Here is an 18,178-nt window from a genome sequence, read left to right as displayed (position 1 = left end):
GAGTTAATTAAGTGACATTAGGCAAAACTTGATTACAAAAATAAGTGATACACTATTCACTTATCACTTAATATGATATATACTCAAATGTATCAAATTTAGTACTTAACTATTCAATAACTTAATAGATTTAGACTTTAAATTTTAATTTTATTAAACGCACCCCAAACTCAAGTCCTATGACTAATTGAGGCTTAGGTAATTTCACTATTTTTAGCATGTTTGTGTGCACACACATCTGAATATGCTTAAGAAGATGAGTTTAAAATAACATAATATTAAAAAAATCTCAAAAGGAAATGCGCACACATGGACATACACAGAAGTAGCTTAATTATGCAAAATTATAAGAGATTAAAAAATAGTGAAAATTTATTAAAAATAGCATGGTTATGCAAAACTATAAGAAGTCAAAAAAAAGTGAGAAATTTTTAAAAAGATAAAGAAAATGAAAGACAGAGGAAACATAGACTCGTACATACAAAACACATCTACAACAAACTTTCATCAAAGCAAAACGCACCATGAAAATCCCAATTATATAGTAGTAGTTTGTCCTGGAAGATGGCTTCCATGACAAGACATTTTTATAAAGCGAGAACTCAGAAGTTGTTTAAACGTGACAGTTTTTAGAAGTTGTGATATTTAGCAATTTAGTTTGTGTTATAGTAGTTGAGATGAGAAGTTATTAAATTAATAGTAAAGTAATTTTGCAATTGAGTAGTTTAAGGAGTTGTATTATATCAGTAAAATAATTAAGGCCATGTTTGATAATTCAATTCAGTACTTAAATTTAACGAGTTCAAATCTTAATATGTTTAGTTGTGTTTGATGACGAAAATAGAACATTTGAATTAATTAAGTGACACTAAATTTTCTAAGCAAAACTTTTGTAAAAAATAATTGATAAGCTATTCATTTATCACTTAATGTGATATATACTCAAATGTATCAAATTTAGTATTTAACTATTCAATAACTTAATGGATTAAAATTTCAAGTTTTAGACTTCAGTTTATCAAATGCACCCTAAGTTCGATCCTACGCGTACTTATTGGTAAAGAGTTAATTAGAAGGGTGAAACTAAAATCACAAAAAAAAAAGTGATACTAAATTATTTATACCAAACCAAACCAATCTAAACCCCTATTGCCACTATATTATTATGTGTTACACACACACCATCTGGATGTGTGAAAAGCTCAACAAGATGCTCAAACAATTCGAGCTTGGGTCAAATTTGATCAAACCCAAGTTGAAATTGAGCATTTGATGGAGCCTATTGTGAGTAACTCAATCCATTGCCACTCTTCTATTGATGTAATTGACCTTAAAAACAAGCATGAGAAGAATTGGCATAGGTTCCCAATTAAAGTAGTGTGTGTGTATATTGTGAACTTGTGTAAGCATTAATAATTCATGAAAAAGAAATCAAATATTTTTACATGTTCACTAATTTTATTTTAGAAATTTAACATATTTTAAGTGTTCAACTTTCATATCAAACTTCAAAAGCTTCTATAGATGTATTTATTATAATGTAAAAATATCCATCAAATTATGCAAGACATACTAAAAAATTTATATAATTTTTTGAGATAATTATTATATTTTTGCAATGATTCTAGATCTAGAACTACATATTTATATTCAATTATATACAAAAGAGGCAACAATCTATTTTCTTATGAACGAATATTTAATTTTTAGTAGAGTTAATGAATTTACTAATGTAACAAATAAAATTACTCTAATCCAAGTTAATCCATATGAATAAAAAATAACACATATTAATTATAAAAGATAAAAGTTTTTAGAAAAGAAAGAGAAACCATAATAAAAAATAGTAGACACAAACACAATAACATATAAAAGTAAAATAAAATTGACCGCTCATTGAAATGCATGCTCTACAATGAATTCTATCCATTTAAATTTATGTTAACTCATTTCTAACTTTTAACTATACCTTACAATCACATAATGATTGCATAGAATCTGGATCCATTAGTTGGTTGGCATTTTGACCACCCAAACGGCAAACAGTGGGCAAGCTCAATCAGGTTGGCATCACTGGCAAAGAGCAGCCAACTGCAAACAAGTCTAGCCGATTTGAGTGGTAAGGAGGGCAGCCAGCTGCAAATAAGTCTAGCCAATTCGAGTTTTGGCACACTGATAGGGATGATAATTGAGACGGGTGCTTGCGGGAGCTAACGGGATGAGGGAAATTTTTTCCCCCCATTAAGAAATGGGCCGAGGAGCTGGGGAGTATACCTCCGCCCCATCTCCCACCTCATCACCTCTAATATATATCTGTACGTGTGTGTGTGTTTGTATATATATAATATTTAATTTAATTAGTTACAACCTTATAATAGTGATATTATTAGTTATACATATTATATAATGTATATTAGTATATATAATATAATTGAAATTATCAATTATATTAATAATTATACATGTCTACTAATAAAAATTATTAATTTGTTAGCAGGATGCTTGCGAGCTAGCTCAATTTATTTGCAACACTTGGGTAGCTCAAATGCTCAATCTGATTGATATTATTGGAGCAACCTAACTTCTAGTTTGGATTGCTATTTTTAGAAATTTTTATTAAAAAAGATAATTGAAAAATGTGTTCAAAGAAAACGTAAATTTTTTTCTGTGAAAAAGTACAATCAAAACAAAGCCATATAAAATTTTTAGAAATCCTTTAATTTCTACTTGTCTTCGTCTGTGTTATTATAGATTTAAATTTTGTCCCTCCCAGGATTTTAGAAATCTTTTTTAGATCCTATCAAAATGTGATCACTCATAATGCGTTTATGAAAAATGTAAAATTTTTTAATGTGAAAAATTACAATCAAAACAAAAGCATATAAAATTTTTAGAAATCTTTTAATATCTACTTGTCTTCGTCTATATCATTATAGATTTAAATTTTGTCGCCCCCAAGATTTTAGAAATCTTTTTCAGATCCTATCAAAATGTGATCACTCATAACTTGTTGACGGTTAACTCCTAAACAAGAAATCCTAGATTTGAGTATTAAACGTTATAGCTATTAGACTTTAACCTTATACTTTTCATAAAAATATGTAAAAAACTAGCTATCGAGACATACTCGATGCATGTGCAATTTGTTCAAAAATGTTACCCCCTTTGTTCCATATATGTAGTCATATTTGGAAATATATGCTTTTTATGTACGGCAAACTCCATCAAAATTTTTTTTGTTTTGTTTCACTTTTACCCTTAATCATGTGCTGATCAAAATAAGTAGAAACAATCCCATCACATTTATCTTTATGCATCATTAATGAAGGGGTATAAGGTCAATTTTTGAGTATAAAATAATTAAAAATATGAAACATGACAAATATTTTGAGACAATCAAAAAAGAAAAGTAGGACACTTTCAATTGAACGGAGTGAGTATTAATTATTCAAATTAGATAAATAGATTGATGAAAAGAAAAAGAAAACGCAAGACTAAAGAAATATCATGTTAAAAGGGAAAAAATGAAAGACAAAATATTGATTTATGAAAGATCTCTCTCCCAACAAAATGTACTAGGGATTTCCAAAACTTTATCATGGTCAGTAGAAAAGACTTTTTATGGAGTAAGAATTTAGAAGTAAACATGAAGATTTTTGGTTGTCATGTTTGGCAGTTTAATTTGATATATAATTGGATCAGGAGGAGTTTATAATCGTGAAAAAATAGTTTTGCAATTGTGTAATTTAAGAAATTGTAATATATTAGTAGTTAAGCAAATAAGTTTTACAGATATGTACGTTTATTGGTTAATAGTTAATTTGAAGAATAAAATTAGAATTACAAAAAATGATACTTAATTATTTACGCCAAACTAAACTTCTCTTCTCGCTCCCGTTTTATTATTGTAGAAATATTTACCAGTTTTGCCTCTAAATCCAGTCTATCGCTATGGCCCGTAATGTTACTTAAGTATACATATTTACTAGTTTTGACCCCTAAATGCTAGTTAGTCGTAGGGGTGTTCACGAATCGAACCGTTCGCGAGTAGCTCAAGTACGAGCTCGACTCGATCTCGGTCAATATCGAGCTCGAGTCGAATTTGAACTAATTAAGTCGAACTCGAGCTCAAAAACATTAAACTCGTTGGCTCGCGAGCTCAATTATATATTTATATTTATTTTTTTATTTTAATAGTAAAATTACACATATATCTTTAATATTTTATTATTTGTTAAAACATTATTATTTTATTTATTTTTAAAAATAAATATTTATTTTTTATTTTTTAAAAATAAATTTATTATTATTTTTTTTTATTTTTCAAGCTCGAGCTCAGGCTCGACATTTTGAACTCATCTAGCTCGAGCTTCACAAAATTAACTGGAGGCTTGACTCGATTATGTCAAAAGTTGGTTCGACTCGACTCGTTTGCACCCCTAGTTGGTTGCCAACTTTGCTTTGGAAAGCGAGGAAAAGGGCAAAAAGAGAAAGGAAGGAATGAAAGAGAGAGAGAGAGAGGTGAGATGGTGGTGGCAAGTGCCGGTGGGAACGGGGATGGAAAAGGTGTGCTGGTGTGGAAGGAAGGAGAAGAAGAAAAAAAAGAAAAAGAAAAGGAGAAAGAATTTTTTTTTTTCAACCTTCAAATACACAAAGTTTTTCTAAGTGAAACAACTTCTTCTACACTTAAGTTAGAATAACATTTATTACATTACAAATATTCAAAAAACTTATCATTCAAACGGACTGATTATTTGCTTGCATCAAAATTATAATTTCTATTTTTAACATCATTTTTACGTCACATATATCACATAATAAAAAGTATTATAATAATTATGAATTAATTTTTCCTACACTGACAGTGTATACATTATTAGCGTTGGATGAATGACAACCATGCAAAAATTGAATTTCTCAACTTTTGTACACATGTCATGAATCCAACGATAATAGTGTATACACCGTCAGTATAGGAAAGATTTACTCAATAATTATTTTAAATAATTTTTTTATCTAAATATACTAAGTTTAACCATAGCTATGAGTTAGCATTAGTATAAAATATGGGTTATTATACTTCACAAGAAAAAAAAGAAAAATAAAATAAATGCTAGTTGATTGCCAACTTTGCTTTGGGAGGCGAGGAAAAGGGCAAGAAGAGAAAGGAAGGAAGGAGAGAGAGGTGACATGGTGGTGGCAAGTGACGGTGGGAAGAGGGATGGAAAAGGTGTGGTGGTGTGGAAAGAGGGAGAAGAAGAAAAAAAAGAAAAAGAAAAAAAGAAAGAAATTTTTTTTTCAATCTTCAAATACACAAAGTTTTTCTAAGTGAAACAACTTCTTCTACACTTAAGTTAGAATAAAATTTATTACATTACAAATATTCAAAAAACTTATCATTCAAATGGACTGATCATTTGCTTGCATCAAAATTATAATTTCTATTTTTAATATCATTTTTATGTCACATATATCACATCATAAAAAGTATTATAATAATTATGGATTAATCTTTCCTACACTGACAGTATATACATTATCAGCGTTGGATGAATGACAACCATGCAAAAGTTAAATTTGAAATTCAACTTTTGTACACATATCATGAATCTAATGATGATAGTGTATACAGCGTCAGTGTAGGAAAGATTTACTTAATAATTATTTTAAATAATTTTTTATCTAAATACACTAAGTTTAACCATAGCTATGAGTTAGCATCAGTATAAAATATGGGTTATTATACTTCACAAGAAAAAAAAATAAAAATAAAATAAAAGTAAAACTTGGCAAAGATGTGTTGTTATATAAAAGTTAAAAAGAAAAAAAAAAAAGAGAAAACCTGGGCAAAAGAAGTACTTACACCCAATTCACTGCTCTTCTAGCTTTGATTGCCTCCAATAATTAAAGAAAGAAAATTACCCCCCCCCCCCCCCATCCTTCTCAAAGGTGTTTATCCATGGCTGCATCACCATGAAAGCGAACTACCCTGATAGTGCTAACAATAAAAAAAAGGGTAAATTTGTGGGCTATTGTGCTGTAAGTAAGGGATCCGGTTGAATCCGATCTGATCGGATCCGACCACAAGAATACGATGCAATGGCCGGGAAAGAAACGAACCACCCTACCATCATACGACTGACCAAGACCAAAGCCCTGCCTTCAGCGGCCATCCTTAGTATTGATTGCTCTTCCTGCTTCTCCAGCACTACCCCACCTTTTCTTGTGATGCTGAATGATGCAACCCCTTGGAATTGTCCTTTTATATATGAAAGGAGAGTGCCCTAGGGCTTCACATATAATTGTGGATTAACAAAATTACCCTTGTCATTTTATCCAAGAAAAAGAAATTGGATATCATAATTCAATTTGTCTAATTTGGATATCACCCGTGTGGATTTAGAAGAAATCATATATAGTGGCACACTGATGGAAGGTAAGATTTGAACTCTTGACCTCCAACTCTACAATACATATGATGGCCAACTTCTTCTAGATAAATTGATTATATATGGATTTAGAAAAAATCACATATAGTGGCACGCTGATGGGAGGTAAGGTTTGAACCCTTGACCTCCCACTCCACAATACATGTGATGGCCAACTTCTTCTAGAGAAATTGATTATATATATAACAGATTAGGTGAATACTAAATGTGTTAACGGATGTTTCTATCATAATTTGAAAAAATAAATTTAAATATTATTTAATTTGTTTCATAAACACAACATTCAATTACTAAAAGTTTTTTTTACGTATTGTTCAGCGTAGTCTTTTTTCCAAATAATCTCCTATCCAAACAATAGCCTGTAGTGCGTGTCCAAGGGGTTTAATAGTTAGAATATCCCTATTCAGTGGACGAATTTGGCTGAGTTGCATCCCCAGCTGCAATCCAATCTCTTGGTCTTCTTTTAGGCATGCGTCAAATACCAATGACGCGAGAAAAGTACGAAGGCTTCGAAGCACGATTAGCATAACGAGAAGGTAAAATTACATTAAAGCACAACTAGTACACAACCGACAACTTCAATTGTGTGTCTTTAGCACACGAGCGCAAAGAAAAAGAAAGCTATTCAAATTCAATATATTTTCCTTTCTTTTACAATTTATGTTGTGTGATGTTATTTCATATCCGAAGTCCGATTTTGAATTGCATGAGTAGAGATATATTTCTAGAATTTGGATTCTACATTAGTTTACGATTAGTTCCTCTTCTTTAGAGTTATTTTATGAAAACTCCTGTATTAAGCTACATATACGACCTAAGTGACAAAAATTACTGAAACAATATCAAAAACCTTGGGACGTTGTCATGAAAAAAAGAAAAGAAAAGAAAAGAATAATATCAAAAACCTTCCTTGACATTTCTCGTATTATCACTTGGCACTTTTTAAGTTTTTAGGATTTCACCTACCTCTTTTGCATGGATATTTTTTGTGGCATTTTAGCCTCTTTGAAGGAAATGCAAGAAAGATGAATTTTTTCCCCAATAGTACCCTTATATTATCCTACTTATGAAACTTACAATAACAATAAAAAATAAAATAAGGTTAACAAGTTAAAAGTTAAAAATATGAGCAGTTATAAATTCGATAACGAGTAATTTTATAGTTATACAACAACTATTACCCAGTATAATGGAAGACGTTTTAACCCAAAAAAAGGGGATATACGTAGATACATTTGGTTATTAGATCATTTTTGATTAACTTTTTAATTCTGACTTACTTATAAACTTTTTTCCATAAGCAAGATTTGTATTACAAACCACACGTATGATGAGATGGATTTTAATTTTCAGTACAACTTAAATTACATCATGTATTAAAATATATTTCTTGAAATAATTTCTTGACTTCAATTCGTTGTAACCGTTCCACAAAAATTTCAAAGGTATTAATTACTTACCAAAATTCTTCTAAGTTGTTGATTTTGACTAGATTTAATCTCAGAAGAACTAAGCGATATCATAAGGAACCATAAAGAGCCCTCAGGGGCTTGGTCTGGTGGTTGAGGTTGCTGAAGATGGAGCCTCAGGTCCCTGGTTCGAACCTTGCTGCTGCCAGCAAGTTGCTGAGGGTGGTGAATAGTCTGCGGGGTCCACTCCCTGCGGGACACACCTAAAAAAAAAAAAAAAAAAAAATAAGGAACCATAAGAGAGATCCCAAAATTATCCCAAATAGGAAAGAACTTCATTTTTGTTGTCTCTACTACTATAAGTAGAGATAAGAATAGTAGAGAGAGAATATTTATGTTGATTCAATCATTCTTTTAAGGTTACAAGTAAGGCTTTCTGTCATGGGTAATACAAAACCAAATATACATGTACTCATATTAATATGAATATATAAATTTAATAGTTCAAGTATTTGAAATAAGTAGTTCGATGAACTCATGAATTACGAGGAATTTAATTGATCATTTTAAGAAAATGAATGCACATCCATACTTATCATTTTGTTAATTATTATAATAATTTATTTTAAGAGAAGTTCAAAACCTTATAATAATAAAAATAAATAAATAATTTGTGAGTTAAACCAGAAACCTCACATGAACGAAAGAATTCTACATTTTTTAGCATATAATCCTAAAATATTTCACTGGATTGGAAATCATGGGGAAACAAAAAAAGTACTAAAAAAGACATTTAATTCGATAATCTCACGAAGTTAAATACTAACATAAAACAAAAGTCTCGAATACAAAAAATGTAATCTTATAGTTTAGCTTATGTATTAGAATTTTGAAAGTAATGTTACAAAAAATGTTAAAGTATAGTAAGTAAGAAATTCCAGTTGGCAGACCACGCTTTTGTCTAAAATCGCTTCAAAAACCACAATTTGTCCCAAACTTGAACCAATGGCAATGGCACCTCCTCTCCTATCCTTAACTACTGGAAACCAACAGTCCCTCCTCTTTCTCAGTTAGCCCCTCAAAAGCCCAAGGATGTACACCCAATTTCACACCTCCACTCTCCTTCCTACACTCCCACTAACTCATTCTCCTCCACTGTCCCGCCGTACCATCCTCCTATACTCTCATCGCCTGCCACCCCTTCACCGTCGACGACCCACTTCCCTTCGTTTCCCACTTAGAATTTCCAGTTGTATCAATTCTACTGGTACTATCAGCAGTTCTTTAAGTACTGAAGAAGAAGAGGAGAGACCCAGTAATAATAAGAGAGTGAAAGCCTACCCATTTCATGAAATAGAGCCCAAGTGGCAGCGATATTGGGAGGAGCACAAAACTTTTAGAACCCCACATGATGATCTTGACACTACCAAGCCTAAGTACTATGTTCTTGACATGTTCCCTTATCCAAGGTCCAATCTTTCTCACACTTTTTTAAGCCTTTTCTCCTCTGGAAATGCTCCTGGATATGCTGTGTGACTCAGTAATTATGTCATTCTTTGCTGTATGCAGAAAGAAAGTTTATTTTGTTTCTTAAATAGAAGTCATTCAAATTCGCCAAAAAAAAAAAAAAGAAAAACGAAAGAAGCTGACTTTCTGTATGCGTTGAAAGGTAATTCTTCTTCAAATGCATGAGGAAGCTACTGTAAGGTTGCTATATAAAAAAGAAATATGGATTTTTTCTTTGAAGATATCTTCCAAGCAGGTCTAATATTGTCTGAAGTTGGACCTTCCTAGAGCCTAAACTAGCTGGAACTTTTACACGGTGTTTTCTCCATCTTTATTTTGAAACGTATCTATTGTATTCCTGTTTTTCATAGAGTAGAATTGAATGTGAGTAAAGGCGTGAACTTTGAAAAATTTTAACGACTATGGAGCTAAGTTTGTAATGGCGTTACTCCAAATAATGTTCCTTGGCAACAGAAATTTTGATTTTGACTAAGGTGACAAATTCTGTGACCTGCCTTGTTGAGATGGTGGTTCTGTCTCTGATTATATCATTGTTACAGCGGAGCTGGTTTACATGTTGGCCATCCTCTTGGATACACTGCCACGGATATCCTTGCTAGGTTTAAGCGAATGCAGGGGTTCAATGTTTTGCATCCAATGGGATGGGATGCTTTTGGTTTACCCGCAGAACAATATGCAATCCAGGTTGATTAGCAAATTCGTGAACATGTCGGCACAATTGGCTATTAGGCTGTGAAGGGTTATTAATATTGTAACTCTTGTTTGCTTGTGTTTGACAGACTGGAACACACCCAAAAATCACGACATTAAGAAATATTGAGCGCTTTCGTTCCCAGGTTATTTGAGAACCCTGTTGATTCATAGTCCGCTTGATAAAGGCCTTTTCCATGGTTATCATGCTTTATTCAAGTTTTTTAATATTGACTTCTAGATTCGTTGTTGTTACCGATTCTCATGTAAAATGGATAGTAAATCTCTTCTTTTAGTTGGTGTTATTTAACTGGATGTGTATTTAAGTTAATGAATCATCGAGATTAAAAACACATACTTATGACTGACCTGGAGAAAAAATGCTTGCTCTCAGATGCTGAATCACAGTACATAATGATGATATTCTGCCCTTGATTCTGTTGTTCTGTGTATTTTTTTTTGTTATCTAGATGTTTTGCAGACCAATTAATGGTCGGGTATTTTTTTTCAGCACACGGTTTCTGAAACTATATTTAAACTAAAAAATAGTCTACACAAACTGAGTAGACTTGAGAATTTTCCATTCAGTTGTTAGATCCTTTGTAGCTGAATAGCATATTCTTTCGTCTTTGAATGATCTTTATGCATATTACTGTTCTAGGCCAAATACATAAATGTGATTACACGCACTGATGTCTGTGCCTTTTTCCAGCTTAGGTCATTAGGTTTCTCATATGATTGGGACCGTGAGATTTCTACAACAGAACCGGACTACTATAAATGGACACAATGGATATATTTGCAACTTTTGAAAAGAGGATTGGCATATCAGGTATACCTCCATGATCAAAATTCTGTTTCGTGCTTATTTGAAGATATGTTTACAGTCTTCCAATTTTATAGGCTGAAGTTCCCGTAAACTGGTGTCCTGCACTTGGTACTGTATTGGCTAATGAAGAAGTGGTGGACGGTGTGAGTGAACGAGGGGGTCATCCAGTTATTAGAAAGGTATGTTTGCTCTATATGTTTCCGCATTGAGTTATCTATCTTTGACTTCTATTTTTTTTTCTTATCTTTTTTATTGGATGGTTTTATGATTTTACAGTTACTTGTTTATTACCAAGCAGCCTATGCGGCAATGGATGCTGAGGATTACTGCATATGCTGACAGTCTTCTTGAAGATCTAAATGATCTTGACTGGCCTGAAAGCATTAAGGAAATGCAAAGGAACTGGATAGGGAGGTCAGAAGGTGCAGAAGTGGAATTTCATGTGATGGACACGGATGGGCAGCAAACAGATATAAAAATTGTAGTTTGCACGACCAGACCTGATACCATTTTTGGGGCAACGTATGTCTATGATTGTTCAATTCTGTTTTTGACCACTGTTTGAAACAACTATCATACCCTTATGGCTATTCTTCCTGTGCAGCTATTTAGTCCTGGCACCTGAGCATATCTTATTGTCATCAATGGTATCTGAGGCCCAAAGCAAACACGTATGTTAATGCATTAATTTTGACTTATCCTCCAGTGCTTGCCTGATGTGGTTATAAAAAAGAGGAATGTCATCAATTACAGGTGGAAGAATATAAAGAACTTGCTGCTAGAAAGAGTGATCTTGAAAGGACAGAACTTCAAAAGGAAAAAACAGGGGTGTTTACTGGTTGTTATGCAAGAAATCCAGCTACTGGAGAGGCTATTCCAATTTGGATTGCTGATTATGTTTTAGGAAGGTGTGTGTGGAATTTTTCTAGCTTTTTGGGTCCTGTTCTTTTTAACTTCTTGGGAATGTTTTAGATGCACTTGCAGTGCCAACCAGATCTCTAGAATTGATTGTGAGGTGCATTAGCTGATTAAATTGTCAACTTAGGAATAATTTACTGTTTTAAGTTTTAATGAAGAGTATACAAATTCATGCAGCTATGGGACTGGAGCAATAATGGCTGTACCTGCTCATGACACGCGAGACCATGAATTTGCTTCAAAGTATAACCTTCCAATATGTGGAGTTGTGATGCCAAATGATCAGAATATTAGCAGTTTTGACAAAGCATATTCTGGTGATGGTACTGTGATAAATTCATCAAATTTGACCACAGGGCTTGACATCAATGGCTTGTCAAACAAAGAAGCAGCTTCTGAAGTTACCAAGTGGCTTGAGAAAAGTGGGAACGGAAAGAGAAAGGTATGTCTTTTTGTCACAAAGATGTAAAGTTCCTCATGCATTTGCATTCCAAATTTTTAGATTGTGCTTCAAAAGAGCATGGCTTGCCTTTAGGTTTAAGATACTCTTTGGAGTAGATAATCTGCTCTAGAGTCACAGGCAAGGGACTTCATTATGTTGCCTCTACAAGATAAAATTTAAGTTGACCATATTCTTAGAAGGAATGCTAGCTCTATGTAAGATGCAAGTTGCAATTCATGGAGGAGGGCATTTCTTTTACATGCGTTGTTTAGCAAAGGCGGTTCTTTTTTTAACAAATTTTACTTTTCTTAGGTTAATTACAAGTTGAGGGACTGGCTTTTTGCCCGGCAACGTTATTGGGGGGAGCCTATTCCAGTTATCTTTTTGGGTGAAACTGGTGAAACTGTTCCTCTTCCTGAGACAGAGCTGCCTATTACCCTTCCAGAGTTGGATGATTTTACTCCAACTGGTTCAGGTGAACCACCGCTGTCAAAAGCAGCATCTTGGGTATGTTTAGCTTTATAACAATAATTGAGTTGTCATTTGGGTTGTTGGGACCATTTCTTAGTTATATTCATAGGAAATATCTGGATACATTTGGAGATTGTTTGCCCAACATCTTCATTGAGAATGAGCTCTAATTGAAGTTATAAACCTCAAAACCGAAGTTAGCCATGTATTTCCTTTGTTCCAACTTCCTTCTGTTTTCCTAGTGGTAAGGTTGTTTTTACGTCCTTGACTAATATTTTCATGCCTTATCTGACTGGTTGGTTTTAGGTTAAAACTTTTGATCCTTTGTCAGGGAAACCTGCTGAACGTGAGACAAACACTATGCCACAATGGGCTGGTTCATGCTGGTAATTTGTGGTTAATTAGCTTAAGTATCTGTATTTGTTGCCCTTTGTTGTACAAAAATTTTCTTCACTTGCTCCATTCCTCCTTAAAAATTCTGTACATGAGATAAAAATGGCATATGAAGTTTTCTTGGGAAAAGTACATTTGTCCAAGTTATCTAGGGGTTTCATAGGAAATACAGCAAAACAGAGGAAAATTGGGAATGGGCAAAGTTAACTTTTGTCTGCTGATTTGATATCAGGCTAGAATAAACTATCTGTGGTTGGAGAAGTTTTATCACATTATTGTCATATGAAGGCTTCATTTTCATCATGATTTGATTGCTATTCAAAATAAACAGAAGTTAGTATCTTAGCTCTAAATACGGATAATATTTATATTTTTTGGCATTATGTCTTGTATAATACCATCATTTTGCTGTAAGCATTGTTGGTTGGTACAGCATCATTTTTACTAGTCAAGTGTGTTTTCTACAGTACATTTTTCACTTTTAAGCTGCTAATTCATCTTCCCATATCATTGGCTTTGTATCCTAAGTTCTCTTATGTATGGACGCAAACCAGATTGAATCAGAATCACAAACTGATTACTGAGTTGTAAAAAGCGTAATCATATCCACTTGATATTCTTGTCTACACTCTTGACAAAGTTGTTCTATGGTCTTCACCATCTTTTATAGATTGTAAACTTTATACCTTTGTTAATAATTTCCAGGTACTACCTGAGATTTATGGATCCTAAAAATTCCAAAATGCTGGTAGATAAAGCAAAAGAAGCGTAAGCTCTAAATTTGACTATAGTTTATTTTCCTACCAGTTCCTTTTTTAAAGAAATATTATGTTGCCCTTTTAATCATCTTTTGCTTTTCAGATATTGGAGCCCAGTTGATGTTTATGTTGGTGGTGCTGAGCATGCAGTTCTTCACTTACTCTATGCCCGGTTCTGGCACAAGGTTTGTACTGCCAAGCTTTGCTTGAATATAAGTCCTACAGCAACTTCCACAATAGCGAAGAGCTGCACCCATCACATTTCATTACCAGTTCATATCATCCTTCACATTTATCAATTGGTACACACCCAAAAGAAATGAGGAATATTCTATTTCTAGGAAACTGGTTATCATCACTATTAATCATTTTTGTGTGAGCCAACCTTTGCTTTAGGATGATGACAAGGTTAGGTAAAACTCAAACAAATTCAAGTGTAGTGTAGATGGTTGTTAATTTTGTTATAAACTTCCATGACCAGAGCTGTCTAAAACTCTTAAACATAGGAAGTAGTAAATTAGAGCTTAATGCTGATTGTATCCTTGTAATAGGAGGATATTTGACTGTACCTTTTGAATTATTGTTGTTTTCTTTCAGGTTCTTTATGACATTGGAGTAGTGTCAAAGAAGGAACCCTTCCAATGTGTCATAAATCAGGGCATCATCCTTGGAGAAGTAAGTGAAATGTAATCATAAAAGATTATGCATCTTCCTGTAGCAAATTGTTTATTGTTTTGCGTTGCAGGTTGAATATATTGCATACAGAGATCCAGATGGGAACTTGATATCTGCAGATATTGTTGATGAGTTGACTGAGCTTAGTCAAGAAAGAGTCCCTGAGGATGAGGTACTTTCGTTTGCATATTCTGAATTTTTGGGTAATTATTCCTGTGCTGTCATTGATGCATGCTTACCTGTGTTTGTGAACAAGGGTAACTTTTTGTGGCTTCATCCTCCTTTTCGCTTCCTTTCACCTTGTCAGCCTTTTTGGGATTAGTTTCATTGTGTTTTTTTTCTGTGTGTGACCATATTTGAAATGGCTTTAATCCTCAGCCAAACTTGACATATTAGGTAATGTTTGCAGCATTTTCTCTTCCTCCAAACTCTTTCTGCTTTCCCCTCTGACTTCTCTTGAGAGTAGTTTGCATATAGTTTATCATGCATGCAGTTACACCCAGCTTAACATGCCTTGTATTCTTTGCTGATGTAGGTTAGAAAATCTGGCGACTCTTATGTTCTTAAAGACAATCCGACTATTCGGTTAATTGCACGAGCTCACAAGATGAGTAAAAGTAGGGGAAATGTCATAAATCCTGATGATGTTGTTTCTGAGTATGGTGCAGATTCTCTTCGGTTGTATGAAATGTTTATGGGCCCATTACGGTAGCTTCCTTCACTCTCTTTTTGGTTTTTTTTTTAGAATGAACTCTTGCTATTAATTCTTTAGAAGTGAGTTTTTGATTATTCTTTTCTTTCTTTACATCATAATTTTTTCACATTTCAGTGACTCTAAACCATGGAATACTAGTGGTATTGAAGGGGTCCATCGTTTTTTGGCAAGAGCTTGGAGATTAATTGTTGGTTCACCATCACCCAGTGGTGAATTTAAAGATGGAACAGTAGCACTTGATGAGGAACCTTCTCCAGACCAACTTCGATCTCTTCATAAATGCATTGATAAGGTAGATTTATCAAAATTTTGGATTGGCTTCTGCTATTCATAGTTTGTATATCCCTTTTCTTTTGTAGATTGCAGGTTCTATGGTTAACAATAAATGTATTATTTCTTGTCAATCTAAAGCTTTTCTTCCTTGCAGCATCTGATGGGCTCATGTGATTGCATTTGCTCTTTATGTTTACTTTGTCTATTTATAAACTGGTTTCATGCTACAGGTAACAGAAGAAATTGAAGCAACACGGTTCAACACAGGAATTTCTGCAATGATGGAGTTCATTAATGCTGCATATAAGGTCTCTCTCTCTCTCTCTCATTTTTCTTTTTCATAACAAACTAAGCTTTAGAAAATGGTCACTCCCATATCAGGCAGGACTTGTATCCTTGAATTGAAGAAGGAAATTGGAAGACATAAATTTTCAAATTCATGGTGTAGTTACCTCTTCGACTGGTTTTAGAATGAACCTTCCCGATTTTATCTGTGTTGTACTACAAAATCAACGAGACTAAGTACTGGTAAAAAGAATCCTGAACTGGTCAAAACTGTTGAACAAATTCTCAACTTTTTCAATTATTTTACTCTTTTCCCTGCTCATTTTCTCTTTTAATGATTTGTCTATTAGCTTCTTTAACCTATCTGTGATTTCTTTTCTATTTTGCAATGAGAAACCTTATTTCCTTTAAGCAGATTTTAAGCATTGATGTCAAGATGATGTCAGTTGATATGGAATGGTTATTATTAGGAGAACCATTTTACTTGCACTTAGGTTTCAACGCATTTACTGAATAGATTATCTGTTTGCAAATTTTAAAATTTGTTTCTAGTGGAAGAAACTTCCAAGATCAACTGCTGAAGCATTTGTTTTGCTGCTTTCGCCATATGCACCTCACATGGCCGAGGAGCTGTGGTCTCGTCTGGGTCATTCAAATTCCCTTGCCCATGAGCCTTTTCCCAAGGTATGGGCATGTTTCTTCAAATACAGTTTTCTGTGGCTAGGGTTCTCAGTCTCATGATCCCCTAGCCCCACCAGACTCCTGTTGCAGGTGCTTATCGCACCACAGTATTTCTTTTGTTTGTTCTTGAAATTGTTCAACTGATGCAGCAATTCATGCGACCATATATCTTGTCATCCCTGTACATATATGTAATGCATTTGAGATCTTCTGTGAGCAGCCAAATATGAGACTGGTCTCAACAGAATCATTTTTTATCTGGTTAGCAAAAAATGTCCGAATATCACTTAACAGCTAACTTATTCCCTTTCACTTTTTCCAACATAGATACAAAAGCTCTTGGCTGCAAAAAATAAAAAATCACCTTGTATCCAAAATGACCACAATTTAGAGAAAGATTCTTTAAAAGGAAAATGAATGTAAAGAAAGCAAATGGTAGCAGTGGAGAGTTTTGTTGAAGAAAATCACTAACGCTTCTGAAGCATTGAATGTTTATATAGGTGCCTGGTAGAGTTAATAGCCATATTACTATCTAATTCTCACTAATTGTGATCTCCTTTCTTGTTTGTTAAGGCTGCCATCCCTGACCTAATTCTAGATGTTTTTGTGTTCTTTTGTTCAGCATTTTCTTTCTTTGATGTTTGTCAAGACCAATAAAACTCCATATTATGATTTACAGTTGAAGAATATTAAAGAAAGCTCAAGAGTTTGCTCAGGGAAAAGATAACATAACATGTACAGCAATTTCTTATGTATTGAGACATGCATAGACTAGATCATGAACAGGATAATATTGTCATGTTGAGCCTTTGATTGAATTCTATCTTCAAATTGCAGGCCAACCCTGAGTACTTGAAAGAATCCACTCTTGTCCTGCCTGTCCAGATCAATGGGAAAACAAGGGGTACAATAGAGGTTGAAAAAGAATGTTCAGAGGAGGATGCTTTTAGGTTAGCTTCTCAAGATTCAAGACTGTCCAAGTTCTTGGACGGGCAAAAAGTTAAGAAGAGAATATATGTTCCTGGAAAAATTTTGAATGTTATCTTAGATGCTAAAAAGGTAAAGGTTGGGCAAAGGTAGTCTCTTTGCCTTCATTTCGAGTGCACACATGGAGCTAAGCTGTCTCGGGAATGGAACCTCATACTTCTCAATTATCCTCTGTGCGATGTCTCACTGGATCAAATGTGAAGGAGTGACGGTGCTTGTGAAAGTGAAACCTCCAGCAGCGTCAGCACAATGCCTGGTGGTAGATGTATAGTAGGAAAAGAAATGCTGCAGATTTTGCATCCTGTAGCTTTTTCTGCTGGAAACAGCAGATTAGTGGAGTTACCTATCAATATTTACATGCGTAGCTATTTGTAGTTTTAGGTTGGTTTGTTGTAAATCAGTCCATGCATTAATTAATCAGTGCAATTTTGATAATAATGGTCAGATAAATAAAGCTATTCTTTTGTCGACATCGCTCATTTCAAGGGAAAAAAAAGGAGGAGAAGAAGGAGAGATCCTTTTGCTGTTTATCATGCGTTGCTTTTGTGCATGATTAGAGGCATGCATGGAATCGCACAAATGGCAAAGCTATTATTGGCCTTGGCTCCTGACCTCTGTATTGGCAAAGTAAGGAGAGCTAAACCAACTTCAAGAAAATTCTAGTAATTGCTGCTGG

General features: G+C 33.7%; 1 protein-coding gene across 1 annotated transcript; it reads left to right on the top strand.

The window, feature by feature from the left end:
* The first annotated feature begins 8,871 nt into the window (after positions 1-8,871).
* On the top strand, positions 8,872-17,972 carry LOC113708939 (leucine--tRNA ligase, chloroplastic/mitochondrial-like). The gene is made up of 20 exons (XM_027231669.2): positions 8,872-9,327; positions 9,925-10,069; positions 10,165-10,221; positions 10,788-10,907; positions 10,979-11,083; positions 11,203-11,426; positions 11,509-11,575; positions 11,658-11,812; positions 12,000-12,264; positions 12,577-12,771; positions 13,042-13,121; positions 13,834-13,896; positions 13,990-14,071; positions 14,484-14,561; positions 14,632-14,733; positions 15,097-15,269; positions 15,391-15,568; positions 15,780-15,857; positions 16,387-16,518; positions 17,353-17,972. Exons 1-20 carry the CDS (start codon positions 8,951-8,953, stop codon positions 17,593-17,595), a joined length of 2,919 nt encoding a protein of 972 aa, XP_027087470.1. The 5' UTR covers positions 8,872-8,950; the 3' UTR covers positions 17,596-17,972.
* Positions 17,973-18,178: the final 206 nt, after the last annotated feature.

The sequence above is a fragment of the Coffea arabica genome, chromosome 9c (assembly GCF_036785885.1).
Source record: "Coffea arabica cultivar ET-39 chromosome 9c, Coffea Arabica ET-39 HiFi, whole genome shotgun sequence".
Taxonomy (NCBI): domain Eukaryota; kingdom Viridiplantae; phylum Streptophyta; class Magnoliopsida; order Gentianales; family Rubiaceae; genus Coffea; species Coffea arabica.
The sequence above is the reverse complement of the archived record's forward strand: the minus strand, read 5'-3'. Positions and strand labels throughout refer to the sequence as shown.